The 24,180-nt window shown below is 37.7% G+C and overlaps 1 protein-coding gene across 3 annotated transcripts in view; it reads left to right on the plus strand.

Annotated features, from left to right (window-relative positions):
- Positions 1 to 24,180, plus strand: part of LOC306847063 (syndetin-like) — a 118,744-nt gene that overhangs the window by 92,231 nt on the left and 2,333 nt on the right. For all 3 annotated transcript variants that reach the window (XR_013782128.1, XM_079380810.1, XM_079380811.1), the window contains 4 exons: positions 7,931 to 8,079; positions 11,313 to 11,409; positions 11,694 to 11,852; positions 16,666 to 16,787. Coding sequence is in view for 2 of the 3 variants with exons in the window: in XM_079380810.1 (XP_079236936.1) it covers positions 7,931 to 8,079; positions 11,313 to 11,409; positions 11,694 to 11,852; positions 16,666 to 16,787 (527 nt within the window). In the remaining variant the exon portion in view is untranslated. The remainder of the gene's footprint in view (positions 1 to 7,930; positions 8,080 to 11,312; positions 11,410 to 11,693; positions 11,853 to 16,665; positions 16,788 to 24,180) is intronic.

The following is a 24,180-nucleotide window of genomic DNA, read 5'->3' on the forward strand; positions in this document are numbered from 1 at the left end:
AAGTGTGTTTTATAAAGTGGCTGAGACTGAGGTTCTTTGTGCACATCACAAAAAAACTTACTAAACAGTAAGATTGTGGCCTTACCTTTTTGCCCTGAAAAAGCATAAAGCATCTAAGGGGTAAAACTTTGTTTGCAGCTTCCTACACTGTCCCAAATGTCCAGATTAGAATCTTAATAGGCATAAATGCATAATGTGATCAATTGTGCCTGCATCAAGTGATTCCATTTGCTTTGGTGCGCATTAATTGCAGCCTATTCCCTCATCAAGTTTGTCAGTCAATATTTTAAATATGGCCATGTCAAAAGCCTGACGCTTTGAGCTTTTGCATAATGCTTGATTGAATATGTATTTTGTGTGTTGATTTTGTTGAAGCACTTGATGAAGTGTGTGTCAATTAAATCACTATGCTGTGAATTATTATGAGTGCGCTTGGGTCAGCAGTTGGCTTTCAGCTGATCACCAATGAATGATTGCACATAACATTTTAAATGCAGCGAATTGTAATTAGACATGCATTATCTACCCTCATTTCCACATGATTGTTAATAAGTCGCTTGGAATTTTATCAACAGTTTTCACGCAACACTGAAATACCACTTTATCTTTCAGGATCATATTTTATGATGCTTTTAAAAAAGAGTGAGATATAAGCCTTTTATTTATTTTTCATACTTATTTTGTGCATGGTTGAGAGAAAAAGTCTGAGCGATTCATTACATTCATACTCATATTCAACTGTGAGGGCTTTGTAATTAAATTCAGCTATGTTCACAATGAAATGGATTATTCCTTGCCTTACAATTCCCACTCATGGCCTTTTTCTTCCCTTTCTAGAAGCAGATTAGATTTAAGCATTTTGAGGTTCTGGTGAATGCTAGACCATTGCGGGTATTTCACTTGTGCGTTATCAGATTGCATTTCTCTCTTTCTGTCTTTTCTTTTCATTTTAATAAACCCCAAGCCTGAGCTCTGGTTATAAAGGCACCTTAGCCTTCAGTTTATTCACAGTGAACCAAAATTCATGAAAAAGTCATCATTTTGAGATGAGGTATTGATTTTTTTCTTTTCTTTGTATATTTGTTTGATGGCCCCTTTCCCCTTTACATTTGAGCTCATGGTAGCTTTAGCGCCTGATAAGAAGACAATTATGAAGCCTGGTGCATTTTAATGCATCCAGATAGATAGGCCGATAAATCATGGTAGGATTCCTCCTGGTCCAGTTTACACCAGCTATTAACCACCAATGTTGTTAGCTCTGAGGTAAAGTGCTAAAGAAAGTTTCTTTTCTATTGAGGTCTTTTACCATCTAAATACCATCTTTACCATCTTGACAGATTGATTGAAGCAATATTCAACGATAAATACCACCTTTATCAGCAGCATCTGTGTCATGGTCAGTTATGACAGAAAATCATTTAACAATTGTCAAAGCAAACAAAAATTGAGCAGAAATGTGTAGCTCATTTAATATCTCTCTAGAAATGTTCAGTCTGTGGTGTAGACTGAATGATGATGAATATTCCCAGAAGTGGAAAGTCTTATAAGGGTGACTAAATGTTGACAGATTATGTATATATTTTGGGGTGGACTGTCCCTTTATGTGTATTTGAGTACATCAGCAGTAGTCTAAAACACTGAAGTAATTCCACATCTGAACAGCTGAGAAGAACTAAATTGAAAGAGTGGCCTTGTCACAGCCCTATCTTGAACCTTATAGAGATGATGTGGCAGGATCTGAATAGAGCAGTTCATGCTTGAAGAGCTACCGATCTGTCAAAGTTAAAACAGTTTTTTAAAGAAGAATAAGCCCAGGTTCCTTCAGTGATGAGCAGGACTTGTATCGAATCGCAAGTGGTGATGCTGACTGCAAACATCACGTTTAGTTTGAAACCGTGCAAATATAAAGTTCTTCAAACAGGCAATAATGGAGAATGTTATGGGGATGTATTATTTTTTTACAGCACTGTATATTAATTCCTGTGTGTGTGTTATTACACTTGCAAAATTTTCTACCAAGACTGATTTTGTAAACCTTGTCTTTGATGTTGTGCCTGTGGTCTTTTGGTGGGCGAAAAGTAGATTCGGTCTCGTTTTAAAATCTGTGGATGGTGTATGGGATTGCTTTTATGGCTTTTTTGCAGGTTATGATTTAAAGATGAAGCTTAAATGACTATAGGTGAGTAGGGACTGTGGGAGTCATGTCCATAAACTGCAGCTTTCTCTTTTAAAAGACGAGTTCGCAGAAAAAAAACAAGTGTTCAGTAGCACCCTGGTGCGTCATGCGCTTCCTGTCTTACAGATTATTCATTTTATCAAGATGAGGCCATCATTATCAAGCCCAAAGTCTTATACCAGTTTCTTTTATTGTACAGTATAAGTATGTTATTTTCAAATTGTATTTTTATGATTCGGCTTTGACCTGTAGTTTTTGTGGTATCTTATTTAGAATACTGTCATACATAAATTGTGATTAGCAGTAAATGTTCAAACTAAAAAGAGGGATGCTAAATGGGATGCTAAGCCACTAAAGTCTACAAAGTTATATTCATATTCAGATAAAGCATTTGTATGCAGGCCCATCTGCCAAATTAATTTCCTGTTTTGTCATAGCTTTATTTTAAATCGCGCCCCTTTGCAGATCCTTGTAGTTACTCATGCATGGCTCTTCCAAAAGAACTTCCCAAAGGCAGATATTCTGTAGAACCGCAAAAACTCTGAACTGTGAAATTTCATATCAGCCTTATTTTAATAGGATGATCGTGAAGTGTAAATGATTGCACCTTATTCATTTGTTTTAACCTTGCTTTTGCAAGGATCTGCACATTACCAAAACTTGTGACAGTTTAATTTGTCTTAAACTTTCACAAAATTACTGTTGTCTTTTAGGGTCTTGCACCTGCAAAATTCTAATTTAACCTCAGCAATGACTGTTCTGAGTTTGTGCCTTGGCATGCAGTCATAGTAAAGTGACATTCATTTGCACTCAGTCATTTAGGGAGCCTTTTTTTCAGTTAGTTTTCTCACATAGCTGATTATCCTATGGGTCATTATCAGCACAACACCTCTGATGTTCAGTCAATTTTACAGCTGATGGTGTTTTAAACACATTTGTAATTTCGGGCTGTATTGTCAGAGAAGTTTGGCAGTAGAATTCAAAGGGAATTTATTAATCTTTAATCTCTGATTTATGCGTGGTATTAAGCCTAGTAATCCCATTATCCTCTTTCATGTTTATTCTTACAGGAACAGAATGTTAATGTTAACCTCATTACAGTTGATCTCAATGGATAGCGTTAACCTCCGATACCATTCAGCAATTGTTTGATGCATACTGTTTACTTAATACATATTCAGAACGCCCTAAAAGCTTGCATAATAATATGACTGCATTTTACATTTATTCATTTATCCAATGCAACATACAAGGGAGGAGTTGTACAACAACTGTGTATACATAGTATTTTTTTTGTTTTGGTTCGTTTTTTTTTTACATAGTCGCCTTCTTTTTATCTCAGTGCTCAGTCCAGTTGCATTGAGATTGACAAGCCTTTTATTTCAGGACCACCTGTACATTTTCATTTGGATTGAGATCCAGACACTGACTTGGATGTTCTAGAATATTAATATGGTTTTATGCCATTGGCTGTGTAGCTTTGGCTGGATGCTTGGGGTCATTTTCTTCTTGATAAATCTCTTTCCAAGTTGCAGGTTCCTTTCAGATTCCATCAGGTTTTCCTCTGGGATTTCTTCAGGTCTTCCCAGGGTTTTGCATTAATTTTGTCTTCTACTAGGGCTGGGTTGCATGAAGATATATACCATTGCAACAGTATAATGTGTCAGCCGGTATCATTTATACCTCAGTATTTAAATATACCCACTTTCAGCTGGCAGGACAGCATTATTGCAATCACATGCAAGTATTTTAAAAATAGCATGGAGGAATGTCAATATGAAGAGCGGGATGTGTTTGTTATTAAAAGTTGTGAGCATTTCCAAGTAGTCAGTTTGAATAAATCTGAATTGAATAAATAATTTTTTTTTTTTCACTGCTTCTTCTTACTTTTCTTGTTTTTGTTCTAGACCGTTCAGTGTGAAGCAGCTGTTTTTGCACAGATGCCAGACTTAACATTTGTTATGAATAATCTTATCTTTTTCTCTGCGTCCATCAGGTTTCAAATCACAAAAGAAAATAATTAAATTAGACCTTTCATTTATAAAATACGTAATTCAGTATATTCAAAAAATACAAATTACTACATGCTATTTAATAAGAGAACAATTTCTTTGTTGCGTTTCCAGCTAAAACTAAATTGCTCAACCTTCTTCAACCACTCTTAACCTCCACAAGTCTTCCAGGTCCTGCCGCAGAGAAATATCCTCACAGCGTGATGCTGCCATCACAGTAGGATGGCATGTTTCTGATGTATTTGGCTTGCACCAAACATCATTTAGTCTGATTGCCAAAAAGCTGAATCTTTGATCTTCCAGCTGGCTTCAGAGTCTCTCACATACCTTTAGGAAAAGAAATCATGCACTAGGATTATTTCAGTTCATAGAGCTAAAATTAAATAAACTTCTACAAGGCATTGTATATTATACTTTATATCACCTAATATTGTCCTTTATTAGGTGGTCTATGTCATAAACACGTCACATCAATCACACACACAGCAGAGATCATCAGTAATCATTTTGAATCCTACAGTATAACATAAGTCCCACATTTCAAAGACACTAGACACCCTGTAGCAGACAGACGGGAGATTGAAAAGGGTCTTTAAAGGAGAAACTATAAAGGTCAGGGCCATAAATAGTGGGATGAAACTGACCGGTGAGCAGAACTGCTGAAGGAAGGGCTTCTTGGCTGAAGGCATCATGCTGTCGAGATGAAGTTGAAGGAACTCAAACTGCTGTGCCAGGAAAACTCTGCGGGGGAAAAAAAAAGACCCAAATCAGAGAAAGTTTTCTACAGGTTTGCAGTGGCACGCTTGTTCATGATTGCTACATTTTTGTTTGCCACAGGGAACTGGCTTTGCTGAAAATTTAGTTACGTTGGTGGAAAAAAAGGTGTGATGTGGCTAGGAAGGTTACATTTGTCTGCTTTCATATTATTTTCACTCACAGGCAACAGACAGAGACTGGAGAGTGCAGATTTCTGGATATAAATGCTTCTATTTTAAGAATATACAGTGACTATAAAAAGTGTCAGTTTTTGTTTCATTTAATCACACATGATGTATTTTGGCTTTTGTGGCACCTGATCAATAGAAAATATTCTTTCATGTCAGAGAAAAATCTAGTCAGTAGTACTATGCAGATGCAGTATTTAGTCTGTGTGGATACTCGAAGTCTCTCTGAGCCACATCTGGACACTGCACATTTTCTCATTCTTTTGTGCAGAACTGCTCCGGATCAGCAGGTTTCATGGAGATCCAGCGTCCACCTATAAATTCTCAACTGGATTGAGACCTGGATTTGGATTTGGCCACTTCAGGACATTAACATTATTGTTTTTAAGCAGTACTGGCTTTTTCACTTTGGCTCACTTGAAGACAAATTATATCCCAAGTCACAGGTGCCTTAGAGACACTATCTGGTTTTCCTTCTGTGTTTCCCTACAGTCTGCAGCATTTATTTAGACTTTTCTTCAACAGTTAATACAGTTGAAGAATGAAAAAAAGCCAAATTAAGTCCACTGTGGTTAAATGGCGTAAATGAAACAATGGTGTAGTGAAAGGGTTGAATACTTTTTCTGTTCTAGGCATTTGTAAGTTTTATGTGCATAATTTTTAGAGGTCTCTATTGTTGGCATTTCATTTTACATTTCATCAAACATCGTGTGCTCCACTTGCCTTTAGGTTATGATCTTTTAAAGGTCATTTCATGGACAGATTGATTACTATGGACAGTGTTTTTATACATAGAACAATCAGATGAAAGATTTGTCTTGCATCCTTCAAAATAACTATGCTTTTGGAAGATATTTGTTCTGACCTTGTTGTAAGGATGAAGGTCTTATAGTGGCCATATAATTATGTTGTTCTGAATACATTACTCTGGAGAAAAGATAAATATTGCTTTGTGCATTGCACATGGTGAAACTGATGGCCAGGAAATGACCTCAAAATGCACGTTTTGCTACTATATTGTGTCTCACCAGATCTTTCATATTTAGACTTAAGTGTAGAGATGGTAAAAACACCCCTTATTCAGGATTCACTGATGCTGAAGTGCTTGTTATTTGGTCTCCAAGTAATTATTTTATTATCTAGAAAGAAAGGTGAGAAGTGGACATATTAGTATTTAAGATTTTAATGTTTTTGAAATGTCTATTATGCTCACCAAGACTGCAGTTATTTTAATCAAAACATAGTACAGTAGCCACAATATCTATTTTCTATTCTAATATATTTTAAAATGTATTTTACTGTGATGGCAAAGCTGAATTTTACGGTGTTGCTTAATATTTTTGTGATATTTCTTTGAATAGAAACCTTTAGAAGAACAGCATTTAATTAAAATATTTTTGAAACGATATATCTCACTTTTGATCAATTAATGCAACCTTTATAAATAAAAAATAATCTTACTGACTACACCGTTGCCTTTTGTAAGATCTCACACCACTCAACTGACAGTGCTAAATTAGTGTTGCTTATAGGTCAGAATGTGTCTACGATAACGCTGTTGTTGAATAAGTCTGCAAACAATGCTTGCTGACTGGATTGGATCTCAATTTAATTCTACAGGGAGATGTCTACACATGTACCAAATCAAGTTGTATGATTAATTCATGTAGAATATAATACACGTATCCGCAAAGGCAGCCCTTCAGCTGTAATCACATATGACCTTAATAGGTTTGTGTAAGGATATTGGGAAATAAGGCTTTGAATATTAATGATGGAGAGGCAAAGTTCAAATTGCATTGCAATGTTGTGATATCCCAAACCAATTTAACAAAACCCAAATTTTAGAAAACGTATTATTGTTGTTTTTTTGGCTTTTTCTGAACTGAAAAGAGATACAGTAGTTCACCTGAAAATTAAAATCCGGTCATTTACTCAACCTCTTGTTGTTCCAAATCCATTTTGTTTTCTTCCTACCATCATTCACAAAAAAGTCAGGATGTTGTTGCTGGTGTTTTCCATAGTGAACGTGAAGAATACAGGTTTGCAAATGTAAATGATGACTGAATTGTCATTTGTAAATGAATTTTTCCTTGGGACACTATTTACAATTTAATTATATGGTGTTTGTGTTAATGTGACATCTAAATGATATTTCAGTTAAAGTAATTTTGAGTCATTCTATTCCGTCATTGCTTTTCTTTGGTCTTTTGGACTCTTGAATATGGTTGAGGACAGCAGGGAAGTTTCTCCTTACCACCACATTTTGCCATTTGATGGTAGAACTCACAGTTCCTCGTTAAATTCAGTTTGTTGTTTTACGCTGTATTTGTTCTCATTTTACAGCATTTACTCATTACTTTTATTGTAACTCTAAACCTCTGAGGTAGTTATCCCCTTTCTTCTTACAAAAAGCGGCTTTGGCTTACTTAGTGTTGGCAAAACATTTTGTTAAAAGCAAAACCTTTTCCCTTAAACTTTTCTGAATAATTACATTGAGTATTTCTGAGATTATTGGTTAAAAAAAAAGAAGCAGCTAGTAGGTTCCAGCACTACATTTGCATGTGGACAGTTTTTGAATATAAAACCAAAGTTGGCCATATTTTTATTAAACATCTGTTTATATTAATATTTATATTAAACATCTGTTCATTTTGTTTGTTAAATAAATGAACTGATTCCTGGAATACAGACGGTGTTTTACTGGACATCGTATTAATTTGCAGAATATTTTCAGTTCTATTACTTTAAATTGGACAGGATCAGGATCTAAATGTTTGTTGTTGTTGTTTCTGCAGGAGGCTGGAGGGGAGAACGCAGGTCCTCACGCATCTCCTGAGGAAAGGAAGGAGAAGGTCCCCAGTCCTCATCTCAGTCAGCTGGTGGTTCTGACGGCTAGTGATACTCTTTATGGCTTGGCTGAGAGAGTCGTCGCCACTGAATCACTGTAAGCTACTTTAAACCGTCTTTCTTAAAGAAATAATTCAACCAAAAATGAAAGATTTTTTTTTTTTTTTTACCCACCCTTGTTTTTGTTACAAACATGTATACATACAACATTTATTTCAATAAATAAATGAACGTTATTTTGTTCATAAAGAAGCCCGTTATGTTAACCAAGTCTGTGCTTTATTTGCTCAAGAATACAGTAAAAACGGCAATATTGTAAAATATAATGTCAGTTTTATTTTAAATTTATTTGAAATCACTGTTTTCTATTTTCACTTACATTTTAAAATGTACAGTAACTTATTTCTGTGATGACAAAGCTAAATTTTCAGCAGTCATTACTCAAGTCTTCACCATCACACGATCCTTCAGAAATCATTCTAATATGCTAATCTGGTGCTCAAGAAAACATTTAATATTATTAATTTTGAAAACAGTTGTGCTGCTTAATATTTCTGTGGAAACTTAGATTTTTTTTTTTTTAAGGCTTGTTTGATGAATAGAAAGCTCAAAAGAAGAGCATTTGTGTGAAATTTAAATCTTTTATAACATGTCATTTTTTTAAATATGTAATGCATGCTTGCTAAATGAAAGTATCGTTTTATTTTTTTTAAATCTTACCAACTTTGAATAGTAGTGTACATATACATAATCGATAGATAGATTTCCCTTTTGGATGAGCAAACTAGTGCAATCCACATATCAGTGTTTTAAGAAATTTCTGCACTTTAAAAGAGAAGGCAGCCAGATGGCATCTGCATCATATATCCAGCTGTGGCGTCTTTGTAGCAGAAGCGGAATGAGACTTGCAAATGAACACATTTACATTAAAAAGCTGGTTGACTCTTGTCTTGTGATCAAGCTTACTGTTGCTATGTGATGAACGTCTAACCCCAGCAGCCCCTTTCTACCAAGCCTGTCTAACCCAATCAGTCATATCACTGTGGTTGTTATCTAATCAGCGAACCCCATTAAGCCTTGCTTTTCTCCTGATGAGTCTACAGAGTTGGGCTGAACCAGCTCTCGGCAACAGCCAGGGAGTTCATTTCATTAAGTGATGTGATGTCACAGGGGCTGATGAGAGCTACCTGAATTTCCACCGTAATCCTGAAGAGGAAGTCTTCAGGCCTCCAAACCATGTTTTAACTTCCAGTCCTCCTATTCTGACCTTTATCCCGTTCAACTGATTTTTCAGCAAGACGTTAAACCTTTGTGCAACAGCAGGGAATCCTCCCTTGCACATTCGCAGAGAGAGTTTGATCCTCCCAATAGTTGCTTTGGATGCATCCAGATGGCGTTCGATTCGTGCCAAGCTTTGTGCTGGAGAACGTTTTCAAAGTCTTAGATTGAAGACGGATCAGAAGATCCAGAGTTTAAGCCTAAGGTTCTTCTTAGGAAATAATGACTCTCTGCTTTAACGTGATGCACAGAAACTCCACCATATTGAGTCATCAAAGCCATGAAGGTCTCTGCTCTCCTTGTGGAGCTCTGAATGCACCACACTTGAAACCACCATTGTTTTTGTTTTTTTCAGAGAAGGTTAGTGGCAGTGCAATCTCTTATTTGCACCACCCCCCTCAATCCTCCCCCTGCACTTCCTTTCTTAATGGAATAATCAATGAAGGCTGCAAAGTTTGAGCAGAGAGCAGGCATGAGGGTGTGACCGATAAGCGACAAAACAGGGTCTCTTGTTACTTTCTGAGTGCTGTTTATACAAGCATAACCATGCAAACCTTAGATTATATCCTGTTCCATCAGCACCATGTGTCTGTTGATACAACAGACCTATTTCAAGATCAAGTATTTTAAATATCAAAAAATCAGTGACATCTTACTCGCTTTTCCCTCCCACATAACTGCTACATATTTAGATGTAATTTGCTTCTGCCCTGATCATGATGCACTTGATTCAATGATTACCTTCACATTTATTTTGCCTGTTGAAATTAAATCTTCTTGAGAACACGTTGTTGGTGGCTTGTCAGGGCTCTGTAATAAGAACATTATACTAATATTTCACAACATTCCTGTTTTACTGTTTTTCATTATGAACTTTTCCCTTTTTTTGAGAGAACATTTATTCAGTACATAACAGAAAACCACATTAGCTATGTTTCCTGTTTTAATGCGCATTTTGAAGTATCGGAAATTTTGTTATGGTCATTCTGAAATGCAACATTTCTAATTCTATGAAGTTAAATTCGCAACTTTGGATGGAAACTCTGCTACTGAGTAATTGTTGTTTAGTGCTGGTTGTTTCATGCATGTCTCAGCAGTCTTCGACATGCAATATAGTTTTACGTATTCTGCTTTTAATCAATTCTAGTGTTCATTAGTTGTTATATGCAAATATTTGGGCTCTTATTGCTCAATGAACACTTATCTCTGTATGTGGGCTGTCATTAGCGTAAATTATCTTGTGGCTTATGCATTGTGTTGGTGGGTGGGTACTGACTTTATGAAGTTTCCGGTTGTGCACAGCCATTGGCGGCAGAAGGAATCAATGATTTGTAATTACCTCTTCACTCAGTTAAAGAGGCTGTTTTAATTCTTGCATGCAGAATTTTGTTTCGTTTTCTGGATGCAGATGATTTGATCAGACAATATAAATTAATTTTATGACTGTGAGCTAACTTTTTCAAATGGTAGAACTTTGGGTTGTAAGACAAAACAGGAGGGGAAAAAATCAATTCAGCAGTTAGAAAATTATGCTAATGAATGGTAATTTCCCTTCTCATTATTACAGGGCCTATAAAAAGTATTCACCACCATGGACTTTTTCATGTTTTGTTGTTTTAAAGCACTGAATCACAGTGAACTTAATTAGACTTTGGCATCAGTGAACAGATTTGGACAATTATACATAAAAAATCATTATTTTTACCAATCAAATATTTTGCTTTTGAATAGTTTTTTTTATTTTTATTTTTTTGCGGTTGAAATATTTTTTTGCAATATTATTATGCATCTTCGTTTAATGTTGCAGATATGGTCAAATATACATTTTTACTTAGTTTAAATTTAGTTTAAAAATTAATTGACTTAAAAGGGGGAAAACAAATGTAGGCTGACAAATATCCTCAAACTTCCTAGTCAGATCATACCTTTTTCACCAACGTAACTAGTTTTCAGCACAGCCAGTTCCCTGTGGGTAACCGATATGTAGCGTTTGTGTACCGCTGCAAACATGCAGAAAACGCTCTCTCACTTGTGCCTTTTTTTCCCTCGCAGAGTTTTTCTGGCAGAGCAGTTTGAGTTCCTTCAGCCTCATCTTGACACTATGATGCCTTCAGCCAAGAAGCCCTTTCTTCAACAGTTCTACTCACAGGTCAGTTTCATCCCAATATTTATGGCCCTGACCTTTACAGTTTCTTTTTTTGAGAGCCTTTTCAATCTCTCTGTCTGACAGGGTGAGTAGTGTCTTTGAATGTGTAACTTTTGATATAGGACTCAAAATGACTGTTGATTAGCTTTGCTGTGTGTGTGATTGATGTGAAGTGTTTTATGACATATACATTGGATCTTGGATATTTAAGATATACTAAAGTTTGGCTGGGGAGGTTGGGGTAGGTACTCTTAATTGTGACCTTTTCTATGCTGTTTTCTCTATAGACTGTATCTACAGCCAGTGAGCTCCGCAAACCCATTTACTGGATAGTGGCGGCCAAAGCCATAGATTACGAACAGATGCTGTTACTGATGGCGGGAGTGAAATGGGACATTAAAGAGATAATGTCACAGCACAACGTCTATGTGGATGTCCTTTTAAAGGTAATGTGTTTGTGAGGCCGTGCAGTGGATTTTATGTGTGAGAATAATGTGTTGCCTCCTTTCTGTTCATTTTCACACTAGAGGAAAGCGGGTGGGAGTTCACTTAGATGTGCATCAGTAAAGACCAGCCAACCTTTTCTTCATCTATAGTTTATTCTTGGCAATTTCTTTCCTTCTCTATAGTCAATTACAACATGGTTTGTTGAGTTTTAAGAAAACTGTCGTGCCACTGTAGGAGGGCATTGCTGACATGTCCTATCCACTCATCTGCTGTACTCACCTGACAGGAAGCAGGATGATCGAAATGTGTGGTGTCAGAATGTGTATGTCAGAAGGTTATCCAGAGGTCTAAAGTTAAGGTTGACATGCTGGGTTTAAATGAGAGAGACAGACGACTCCTCAAACACTGTGCAAACACTCACTCAAGTGACTGATTTGATTATGGGCTGACTTTACTGATGAGGTGAGGAATATCAGCTCCTGGGTGTTAGAGTCTGGAATTATTTCTTATTTATCTATAGTTTACATGACAAACAATTGTGTAGAGGAGCATTACTTCTTAAAAAGAAAACAAAAAGGTAACATTACGTTATTGTTTTACTCCTACGGAAGAGGATTAGCGCCGAGCAATAATAAAAAAATAAAAACCATCTCGAAAATAAAGTCTTTAAATTTTGTGACAAAAGTCTAAATAAAATGTTGAGAATAAACTCACTAAATTATGAGAAAAAAGTTGTTAAATTTCAAGAAAAACGGTGGCGGAGACGTTATTCAGACGCTGAATAACGTTGTCCAACGAGATGAAATGAACATGACACGAGTGTGTTTTTCTCTACTTTTTTCTCAATGTAACTATTTTTTTCTCGCAATTTAATGTTTATTCTTAATTTTATTTCAACTTTTTTCTCTAAATTTAATGGCTTTGTTCTCGTAATTTAATGAGTTTATTCTCAACATCTTCTCAATTTTTTTTCTCTCAATTTAACATCTTTTTTCTCGTAATTTAACGAGTTTTTTCTTGAAACATATGTACTTTATTGGGTATAAATTGAATGGGTTTTATCTCAACATTTTATCTTGACTTTTTTCTTGAAATTTAACGACTTTAATCTCGAGATGGCCCTAATCCTCTTCCGTATACTCCTATACACACACAGTTCAAAAAAAATATTTTACAAAATTATATTTTAAATAAATGCAAATGCACATATTTCAGCACATTTAATTAGAAATAATTAAAGTGTGTGTTTATTTTGATGAAATAAATTTTACAGCAGATCAGCACATTACAATGATTTCAAAAGGATCATGTGACACTAAAGACTGGATTAATACCCTCAGAAAATTCAGCTTTTCATTATAGGAATAAATTTCTTCTTAAAATATATTAAAATAGGCTACAGGTATTTTAAATTGTAATAATATTGCACAATATCACTGTTTTTACTGTATTTTTAATCAAATAAATGCAGCTTTGTTGAGTATAAGATACTACTTTTAAAAAAAACCTACAAAAATTCTTACCGACCCCAAACTATTGAATAGTACTGTATATAGGTACTGCATAATAGTAATATACAAAATAATAATATAATAGGTAATTATATATAAATATAAATTATGCACGCGCACACACACACACATATATATATATATATATATATATATATATATAATATATAATTTTGCCAACTTTGAGTTATAATCAGTATTTGATTTCTGAATGAATTGCAGCGCTGGCACAGCCAATAAATTCTCATTAACTGAAATGAAGTCTAAGTGCGTAGTCATGTGCAGTGGACCTTGTGTTGTTGAACCCATGCCCACTCACACAGCTGCATGTTTAAAGTGAGATAATTCAGGTTAAGTGCTGCTCCTCTGGGTGCTGCTGTGGAGAGACTTGTGGGATTTGAACTTTTGAATGAAAGCCCTTTACAACTGTCACTGTCCCCTGTCACTGTTGCTATTTCACATGCAGTACATTACGAATGCATGGAAATGCCACGTCTATGTTATAATTTACTGGCCCTATTGTGACTTCCACTGAAGCAAACAAACAAGTTGATTCTCACAACGAGCAGGCATGATTGATATGTTTACCCTAAGGTTGCTAGTTAGCTTTCTTCATGCAGATTTGTATTCTTCCTCCCAATTTTTTTCCTCTTGCCTAATGACTTTGCCTCATGAATTCTTTTAGATTGAAAGATCACGGTATCAATTATTTGTCAGGATCTGAATTATTAAAACGGTCAAGCTTTGGGAGTCACATGAGTTTGAGGGGCAAGTTTAAAAGGGAAAAGTATTCCCATGTCTCAGTTCAGTATGACTGGACTGAGGGTGTCTCATTCCTTTGCATGTCCACATCTCTTCTATAACCTCTGCTCATTAGCCTATATGAATTTTGCATGGAGTTAGGGAGCTATTTGAATGGCTGGCGCATATATTGAGACAAAAAAAAGGCTCCGAGAGCAGATGGGGTTTCACAATTGAATTATCTCTTTGGCTTATTTGCTGAGGAAGCTCGATGAATCCCGAAATATGCATAATCATGTGGATTTACATAAGTTCGTGATCCGAGCTGCAAAGTTTTAGTGGGGAATGTAATGGAGCTTGGCTGCTAATGAAGAAATGAGGCTCACCTTTGTGCGCCCACTAAGCTGAGTGAAGCTGCTGTGGCCGTTTCTCCTGGTGCCATCATTGTAACCCTGTGCCAAGTCTGTTTGTTGAAGCCAATTTGTCTGGGTTTGCCAAGCTGACTGAATTAATTATGTAACTGTGGAAATACTGCAGTGACTCACACTGACTCTTGCTCTTTTTAAAATTACCAAGAAAATGGCGTCCAGGTGCCTGGGCCCATAAAGGACATTTGCCTATATGTATTAGTAAATGTCACAATTAGTTGCCTGCATTATAGAGCAGGAATGCGCTGTTATTTGTCTGTAACTCCCATGTACTGGGTGAACCAGTTCTTATTTCTATAGGTTAAAATAAGCTGTTCATTTCTTTACAGAAATGAAAATTCTGTCATCATTTAAATGGCGTTCTCAAACTTTATGATATTTGCGGAAAAAGAGGACATTTTAAATAATTTTTCAGCTGTTTTTGCCAAATCAAATAACAATCAAAGTTATATAAAAAAAATGTCCTGGCTCTTCCAAGCTTTATCATGGCAGTGAATGGTGATATTGAAGACCAAAAAAGCGCATCCATCCATCATAAAGTGCTCCACACAGCTCTATGGGGTTATTAAAGGTCTTCTGAAGCGAAGGAGTGCATTTGTGCATGATAGAATACTTGCACGCCAAGCTTGCACAAACTCTGAAGATTAAATAAGATATTGTTTTTCTTAGCTTTTTCTGCTAATTGATTTAAGAGACTGATATTGTGACTATTTCGAACCAATAGTGATGACAGCTCAGAAGTGACATTTCCGTTCTTTAGGATGTAAGTGGGTTAAACCTTCATGTGGTTTTTCATCATACAGCATTTTTTTTTGCACTGCAAGACTTGTTAGAAATCAAAAACCTTTCCGTTTGCATTGCTTTAATGCTTATCAACATGACTGAGAGCAGATAATCTGATCCATGTTTACTGTGATTAGTTTCTTGGTATCTCTTGCAGGAACTATAAATTATAATTAGATACTGAGAAACAGTAATCTTGACACCAGCACTTCTGTGTTCTTCTTAAAACCATATTTCTAAGCTGTAAAATAAACTTGATAGTTTAAAAATTTATTCAGAAGATTAAAGGTAGCAAAATAACCCAGACAACTTGCACAGCCGTTTTAGTGCTCTTGGCTTTGTATCAACATTCAAGGTGCGAGCCCACAGTGCATGTAGTCCTTGGCTCTCAAATGAGCCATATGTCATTGCGTTAAGAAAGTTATGGGTGGGTTTTCCTGTCACAAGTGAAAGAGAAATGGGCTCAAGCACAGCTGAATCAACACCTCCGTGAGCAGCCGGCTTATACAGTACAGGTTTTTGTACGTGGCACGACTTTACTTTGAGACATCTGCACCGCAGAGACAGTTTCTTCGTACAGCCTGGATCCTGTAGGTTTGACAACCTGGTCCGCCAATATGGCTCCAGTGAACATTTATAGACTGCCGTTTCCGCTTCTCTGATTCTGTGATTAATTTACACCTTTGTTGAGATTTCTGGACTTGTACGGCATGCTAAAACAAAACCGCTTCTAGCCCGTTCGTGACCTCTCAACCAGATGGTTCCAACACCACCCAATAAGAACGCTGTGATTAAGGTGAACGGTTAACAGCAAGCACTGCACACAAGGGAGGACGCAAAACAAAATGGTTAAGGGTCAATGACAACTTAATGTGTCCCCTATAACACAAACTTTTAGCAATCTACGTTAAAATGCACATGCGAAGTTCTTAGAAATGTATTGTTTGTAATCATGTGGGTTTCATGCAGTTTTGAAAAACTTTCACGACGTTTTTCCTTTTTTTTTTCCTTCGTGACCTATTTTCCTTGAGTATACACTAATCATCATCGTTTAAAAAAAAAAGTATTTTTCAGAAATATTGTTAATTATTTATTCATAAATAAGGTTTTTGAGGCTTTATATTCAATGTGTTGTGAGAGTTTTATAACTCTGACATTTTTGACTCAAAAATATCAAAATATATTTTAGAAGAGGTCCATTCAAGTCATTCCATGTATGAGTTCCATTTGTAATGTTTTCATTTATTTTTCTGTATTTCATTATGAATCCTTTTTTAATTAATGAATAGATTCAAACAAAACATGAGCGGCATGACATTGACCCGTGTATCATCATCTGTTTTCTGCAGGAGTTTGAGAAGTTTAACCAGAAGCTGGGAGATGTGTCGAAAATAGTTCGGATTCCTCTGCCTGTGTCCAATGTCTTATGGGAGCACTGCATCCGTCTGGCCAACAGGACATTAGTGGAGGGGTAAGTGGGCTACCAAGCTGAACCAAATGGGTGTGGATGTCTATGAGACCACCTGCTCTCAGATAAATCTCCTACCACAGAGTGTTTTTATTGGAATAGTGGCCATCACAAACCACTCAGCCCTTTCCCAAACAAAGAAAATAGTTTGCAGGAGCAGTTGGATCACATACAGGTCCATTGAGTTCAGCAATAGCCAAAGAACCTCCTATTACTGTGGCAATACCACTTCTCATTGGTAGTATTGATGGAAATGGGTTTTTTAGTGCTTTCTATTCTATTTTTATAAATCCTCTTATGATTTTAAACACATATATCCAGTAAATTTACCTTTAGCCATTTATTTCTCCACTTATAGTTCTCATTTACAAGTATTTACCTCTAAGCTTCTCTTCAAGGATTTGCCTGTATTGTCAAATATTATATACTTTATCAAGTATTACTTTGCCAAATTGTTGTCACAAACTTTCAGCTCCTCCTATTGAAAAGCAACCACAGAATATGGCATTGTCACCATCTTGCTTGGTATTTTTGGTATTGCGCTGTATTTGGTGTGCCAAACACAGCACTTCACTTTCAGGCCAAAGAGCTCAAGTTTGGTCTCATCAGACCACAAAATATTCTTCCAATAGATTTCATGTTTTGTCACATGGCTTCTAGCAAATTCCAGGCTGACTTCATGTTGGCTTGTCTCAAAAGCGACTTTTTTCTGGCTGATCTCCCAAAGAGGCATAAGACATCAAATAATGCTCAACATTTGCTGTTGTCTAGACAGTTTTTCCCCTTTTCAAACTGCTCTGGAATTCCATGTAGTCCATCTGGCGTCTTGGTCATTTTTCTTACAAATGCCCTTTTTTATCCAATTGCTCAGTTTTGTTAGATGGGCTGACCTTAGAAGTGTTTGGGTTGTGCCACGCTCTTTCCGTTTTGCTTTAATGGACGTAGAAGGTTAAAAGCTTTGCCAGTCTTTTTATAACCATCTACTTTCCTCCTAGCAACTTCTTCTTGAAGTTCCTCAGGCAGATCTCAATTGATTAAATCTTCTCGCAAAGTCAGTGATATTTATGCTACAAGAAAGCACAAGTGAACACTAGTGGATTTGACTACTGAGTATGAATCTGCTACACTAATCACTGGATAATTGAATGTCTTATCCAGTATAATTAAATTGTATTTAACAGAAAGTATGAGTACAGTAAAATATAGTAATATTGTGAAATGTTATTACTTTAAATAGCTGTTTTCAGTTTTAATATACTTTAAAATGTCATTTAATCCTGTGATGGCAAAGCTGAATTTTCAGCAGCCATTATTCCAATCTTCAGTATCACTTGATCCTTCAGAAATCGTTTTAATATGCTGATTTAGTGCTTAAGTAATGTTTCTTTTTATTTTCAGTGTTGAAAACCATTATATGTATTGCTTGTAATTTTGTGTAAACAATGGTACTGTTTTCCCCTAAATTCCTTGATAAATTATATATTTTCTACAATTTTCTTGTTAAACTTCCTTCAATAGTATATTCACTTTTGAAGCAAATGCACTCATAGCCAGATGCTTTTAAATCACAGCTATATGTATTAAAACAGCAAATCTGTATGAAAGGTTTAGTTTCTCCTGTTCTTTATTCATCTGCTTAAATAGTGGAGTGTTTTGCTAGCAAGACGAGCTTCTGGCTTTTTCAATTATGGCTTTGCTGGCAGTGATTGTTTTGAGAGATGCAAACCCTTTATCACTGGGGACTCGTGGGTGTGTGAAATCTTGTGCTACGTGTTGATGATATTTGATTTAAGTCAAGAAACCCTGAGATTTTCAGCTGCCTCATCGATCTTGTGTTTGGAACAACTCTCGTCATTGTATTTTCCCCAGTTTTACCTTTTTCCTGAGGCATGCTCCTACTGTAGATATTGTAAAAATGCATTAGTTCTGTGAAGATTCATCAAATGTCAGTAATGACTTTGTGCCGTGAGCAGAAAGCCTTTGTTGCTCTCAAATAGCAGAATATATAAATCCATCAATGTTGTTTGATTTCTTCAGATTTATTTTTCCTTCTTGTTTCCTCTTCTTGCACCATCCTTCTTGCACTCATCTGCTTGACATTAGTCGTGAGCCAGATTATTGTAAATGAATGTCAGAGACGTTTGCGTGGCACGATGCGACAAGCAACTTAGAAGCCATGTCTTCTCCAAAAAGCTGGTTGTCAACCTGTCTTCCATCACTCTCTCCTTACCCCAGTATATTATCTTCAGTGTGCTGGCAATCTTGAAGCTCACAGACCTGCGGAGAAGCTATTTTTGCTCATCACCCCCTCAACATAATGAAGATTTGCTGGGAGCACATTTGACATGACTTGACAGGCACCTCTTGACTTCAGAGAGGTTCTTCATAGTAAAGCTTCACTGTAGAAATCTGGATTTAGTCACACTCGCATATGAGAATAAAACGTATCAGAATAATGCATTTCTCTAGTGTGGCAGGACGAGCCAACGACAGACACAGTGGGTGTGGCGTCAAGCCTCGGAGAGGTTTTTATTAAACAATAAAAAGGAAAATAAAGTGTCCAAAGGGGCAAAGTGTCCAAATAAACGGGGAATCTGGTGTCCTCGTTGTGCCGCGGGGCTAGTGAAGGAGGGTAGTGTTCGTCAGGAAAGGGTCCAGGGAAGGGGCGGAGTCCGGTGGCCGCACGCGCTCCCCTCTCGGGGCCGGGAGCGAGTGGCGGCGGCGTCTCTGGCGCGGCTCCTTCCTACTCCTGGGTTCTTGGCGCTTCTGGGGGGATTCGGCGGCCCGGCATTCTGGCCCGTCAGCCGCCTAACGGGTGCGGCAGTCCTCCTCGACGCTCCCTTCCTGGACCCACGAGGACACCAGCGTGCATGCACGGGGAAGAGACCGGTCTCCCGAGGAGAGGCGCACTCGGCGTTTAAACGGCGGCGGTGATGAGGCTCTATTCACGTCAGGTGCGCCTCATCACACGCCGCCAGCCCTGGGTGTTCAGCGCCCCTCCTCTCTCACACACCCACTCCCGTCGGGAGCCTGGTAAAGGGCGGCGAATACGGGACGGGGTGGTGATGATGGACAGGGGGGAGGCAGCCGACTCGTCACACTAGCCATGTAATCCATTGATTATTCATTTCTATAGCTCGGGAGTGCATAAAGAAGTAATAACACACTGTCCAGAGATGAAAAGGCTTTTTTAAACAACTGAAAAGCCCAGTGTAAGCTCACAATAGAGTGCGTAACAACAGCACAGATGGACTGATGTGGAATGACCGTATGTTCCCAGAATATCTAAGAAACTCTAAAGCGTCTTCTACAAACTCATTATTCCTGTACCCTGTCTTTCATCCCATCTGGGCTGCCACTGGCCAAATGTGTGCTTTGGTTAAAATCACCATTTGGTGTGTTCCTTAATTGTTGGTCCTCTATAAAGTCTGCATACTCCATTTGTACAAAGTGCCACACATTAACACTCAAACACCCTGAGGACAATTTAAAATCATAGGTAGATAATCAGTATGGGAATGATTTATTTTGTTAATTAATTAATCAGATATTAGGGTAAGGTTTAGGGTTCCAGCAACATCAGCTTGTCATAATCCTCTGTTTTCAGAGGTAGCTTAGGTGCAGGACTGTGATTGTTTAAAAGGATGTTTTTTGGCAAGACAAAATATATAGTTGATAAGAGCATGGCCCAGCATAGATTGGCAAGCACCTCCTGGCAGTATTCAGCTGTACACCTGCATCATAAGGTCAAGGGCCACTTGTATGAAAATGGCAGAGCACTGTCTTTGAAGGCAGGTTGTTTGAAAGAGGTTTTAAAGAGGCTGTCTGTATGTAGCTGGAGCAGTCTGTATCCGCTAGATTTGCTGCTGTCTCTGCCTGTGCAGTTTTGCTCAAAACTGAACAGTGATTGCGATTGCTGGGAGTTAACGCTCTCTGTAATCATCACATGTTCTGGTAGACAGCATCCACCGCATTTTGTAAGCTGAGAAAATGACTGTCGTCCTATAGCTTATTAAATGCTGGGATAGTTCCCGAAACATTTAAAGGGTTACTCCACCCCAAAATGAAAATTTTGTAATTAATCACTTACCCCCATGTCGTACCAAACCCGTAAAACGTTGTTCGTCTTCGGAACACAATTTGAGATATTTTGGATGAAAACCGGGAGGCTTGTGACTGTCTCATTGACTGCCAAGTAAATAACACTGTCAAGTATTCTCGTCGCTTCATAACATTCGGATTGAACCACTGATAGCAGATGGACTATTTTGATGATGTCTTTCATACTTTTCTGGGCCTTGACATTGCTATTTACTTGGCAGTCAATGGGACAGTCACAAGCCTTCCGGTTTTCATTCAAAATATCTTAAATTGTGTTCCGAAGACGAACGAAGCTTTTACTTCTTTGGAACGACATGGGGGTAAGTGATTAATGACAATTTTCGTTTTGGGGTGGAAAACCCTTTAATAATAATCATGAAATGCAAAAAAAAAAAAAAAAAAAAGTCAGTTGTGAACAAAAGTTTTACTTGTTTAATGTTTTGCAACTCCTTTATAAAATAAATCAGTAAATATTAAAATTAAATTAAAATGTTAAAAGTTTTCTATTTATAGCGTAGTGTCATTTATTGCATATTTTCTTCCACTATTTTTTTTACTTTTTTAGTTTTACCCATTTTATTTTTACATTTTATTTATCATTATTATCATATACACATATTACTACCATTTCAAGTATTGGAGTTAGTACAATTTTCCCACATTAAAATGATCAAAAGTGACAGTAAAAAATGTATAACATTACAAACGTTTTCTATTCCCTTTTGAACATTCTCTTCATCAAAAACACTTTTTTTCAAAAAACATCAAAATTGACAAGTGAAAGAATAAGAAACTTGAGCACTAAATAACCAAATTTCTGAAGGATCATGTGACACTGATATATGATCATGTGACACTGATCATGTGACACTGATATATGATAGAACTAATGGCTGCTAACTCCCATCTTCTCCTTCTGTCCCCTCACCGAGGCAGAAGTATCCAAACTTCTCCTCTCCAGCCATCCTACAACATGTCCTCTCGACCCAATCCCCTCACACCTTCTCCAAACAATCTCTCCCACACTCTTACCGGCACTCACACACATTATCAACACGTCTCTCCTCACAGGCATCTTCCCCACAGCATTCAAGCAGGCTCGGGTAACCCCACTGATCAAAAAACCTACATTAAACACTTCTCTTTTAGAAAACTACAGACCTGTCTCTCTCCTTCCATTCGTAGGGAAAACACTCGAACGAGTTGTCTTCAACCAGCTCTCACGGTTTCTCTCACAGTACAACAAACTGGATGCTAAACAGTCAGGTTTCAGGAGTGGCCATTCAACAGAGACTGCGCTACTCTGTCACTGAAGCCCTGCGAATTGCAAAGGCCGATTCCAAATCATCAGTCCTCATTCTGCTGGATCTTTCTGCTGCTTTTGACACTGTCAATCATCAGATTCTCCTGTCTACCCTCTCATCACGGGGCATCACTGGGATTCCACTTCGCTGGTTTGAATCCTATCTTTCAGGGTGGCCTGGGGAGGGGAGGTATCCAAACCACATCAACTGGTCACTGGAGTTCCTCAGGGATCGGTTCTTGGACCCCTCCTCTTCTCCACATACACTACATCACTGGGTCCCATCGTACATGCACATGGCTTGTCCTATCACTGCTACGCCGATGACACACAGCTCTATCTCTCTTTTCAACCAGATGACCCAACGGTAGCTGCACGGATCTCAGGCTGCCTGGCGGACATCTCGGCATGGATGAAAGAACATCACCTACAGCTCAACCTGGCAAAGACGGAACTTCTTGTCTTCCCTGCCACTCCGACTCTACAGCATGACTTCACAATTCAGTTAGGCTCATCAATGATTACCCCATCAACTTCGGTCAGAAATCTTGGTGTAATCTTTGATGACCAACTGACCTTCAAAGAGCACATTGCAAAGACTGCTCGATCCTGTAGGTTTGCACTACACAACATCAGAAAGATCAGGCCCTTTCTGACAAAGCATGCTGCACAACTTCTTGTCCAGGCCCTTGTCGTTTCTAGACTGGACTACTGCAATGCTCTTCTGGCTGGTCTGCCATCAAATACAATCAAACCTCTACAAATGATTCAGAATGCAGCGGCACGACTGATCTTCAACGAGCCCAAAAGAGCGCATGTTACACCTCTCTTCATCTCCTTGCACTGGCTACCAGTGGCAGCTCGCATCAAGTTCAAGACACTGATGCTTGCATACAGAACTACCACAGGCTCAGCACCTTCCTACTTCCACTCACTATTACGAACCTACATCCCCTCCAGAAGTCTGAGATCTGCTAGTGAGCGACACCTTGTGGTACCATCACAGAGAGGCTCAAAATCACTCTCCAGAACATTCTCGTTCACCATTCCTGGCTGGTGGAATAATCTTCCCACCCCTATCTGGAATGCCGGATCCCTGTCAATCTTCAAGCAACAACTGAAAACCCATCTCTTTCGGCAGTACTTGACTTAATCCTAAACTCAAAAAAAAAAAAAAAAAACTCACTCTTTCCCTCTATCTTTCTCTCCCTCCTTTACTAGCTTGTACTTATTTGAACAATGACTGAGACTTGGTGTTACGAGCACTTCCTCTGTCTGATTGCCTCTTCAAGATGAATCGCTTTTTGTATTCCCCAATTGTAAGTCGCTTTGGATAAAAGCGTCTGCCAAATGACTAAATGTAAAATGTAAATGCTGAAAATTCAGCTTTGCCATTACAGGAATAAATTATTTTCAATATTATTTCAAAATATTACTGTTTTTAAACAAATAAATTCTCAAGAAATTCCAAATTTTTGAACAGTAGCATTTATATGCATAACTAAAAAGCATTTAATCTTTAAAGTACCATTATGTGTAATTAAGGTGAAGAGACAAATTTCTAAAAATCTTCCAAAATCTAAATGGCCCCTTAGCGAATTCATCCTAGCACCAACTCTAATGATACCCATTTCAGCCGCTCTTTTTACAAGTAGACTCTGCCAGTGCAGCGCCGAGTTGCATTCCAAATCATTGCCGGCCATCAAGCAGAACGTGACAAGAAGAAGGAAGGAGGCAGGGAAACAGAGGGATATATTGGCAGACTGGATATACTCAGTAGGCCCAGCAATATCTTTCCCCTCACGGAAAGTAATTACACCGCTGTCAGCCAAAAAGTAAACAGGGGTGTCAACAGCACTGAACTCTGCATGGATGCTTGTTTGCCTTGGATGCAACTACACTATAAATCGATGCTTTGGTTGTGTTGGATGCTTAGGTCTCAGGACTGCAAACCGAGACCCACAAGCTGTACAAATCAAAAGGTGTCAAACT

This window comes from Barbus barbus, assembly GCF_936440315.1.
Source record: "Barbus barbus genome assembly, chromosome: 27".
NCBI classification, from domain to species: Eukaryota; Metazoa; Chordata; class Actinopteri; order Cypriniformes; family Cyprinidae; genus Barbus; species Barbus barbus.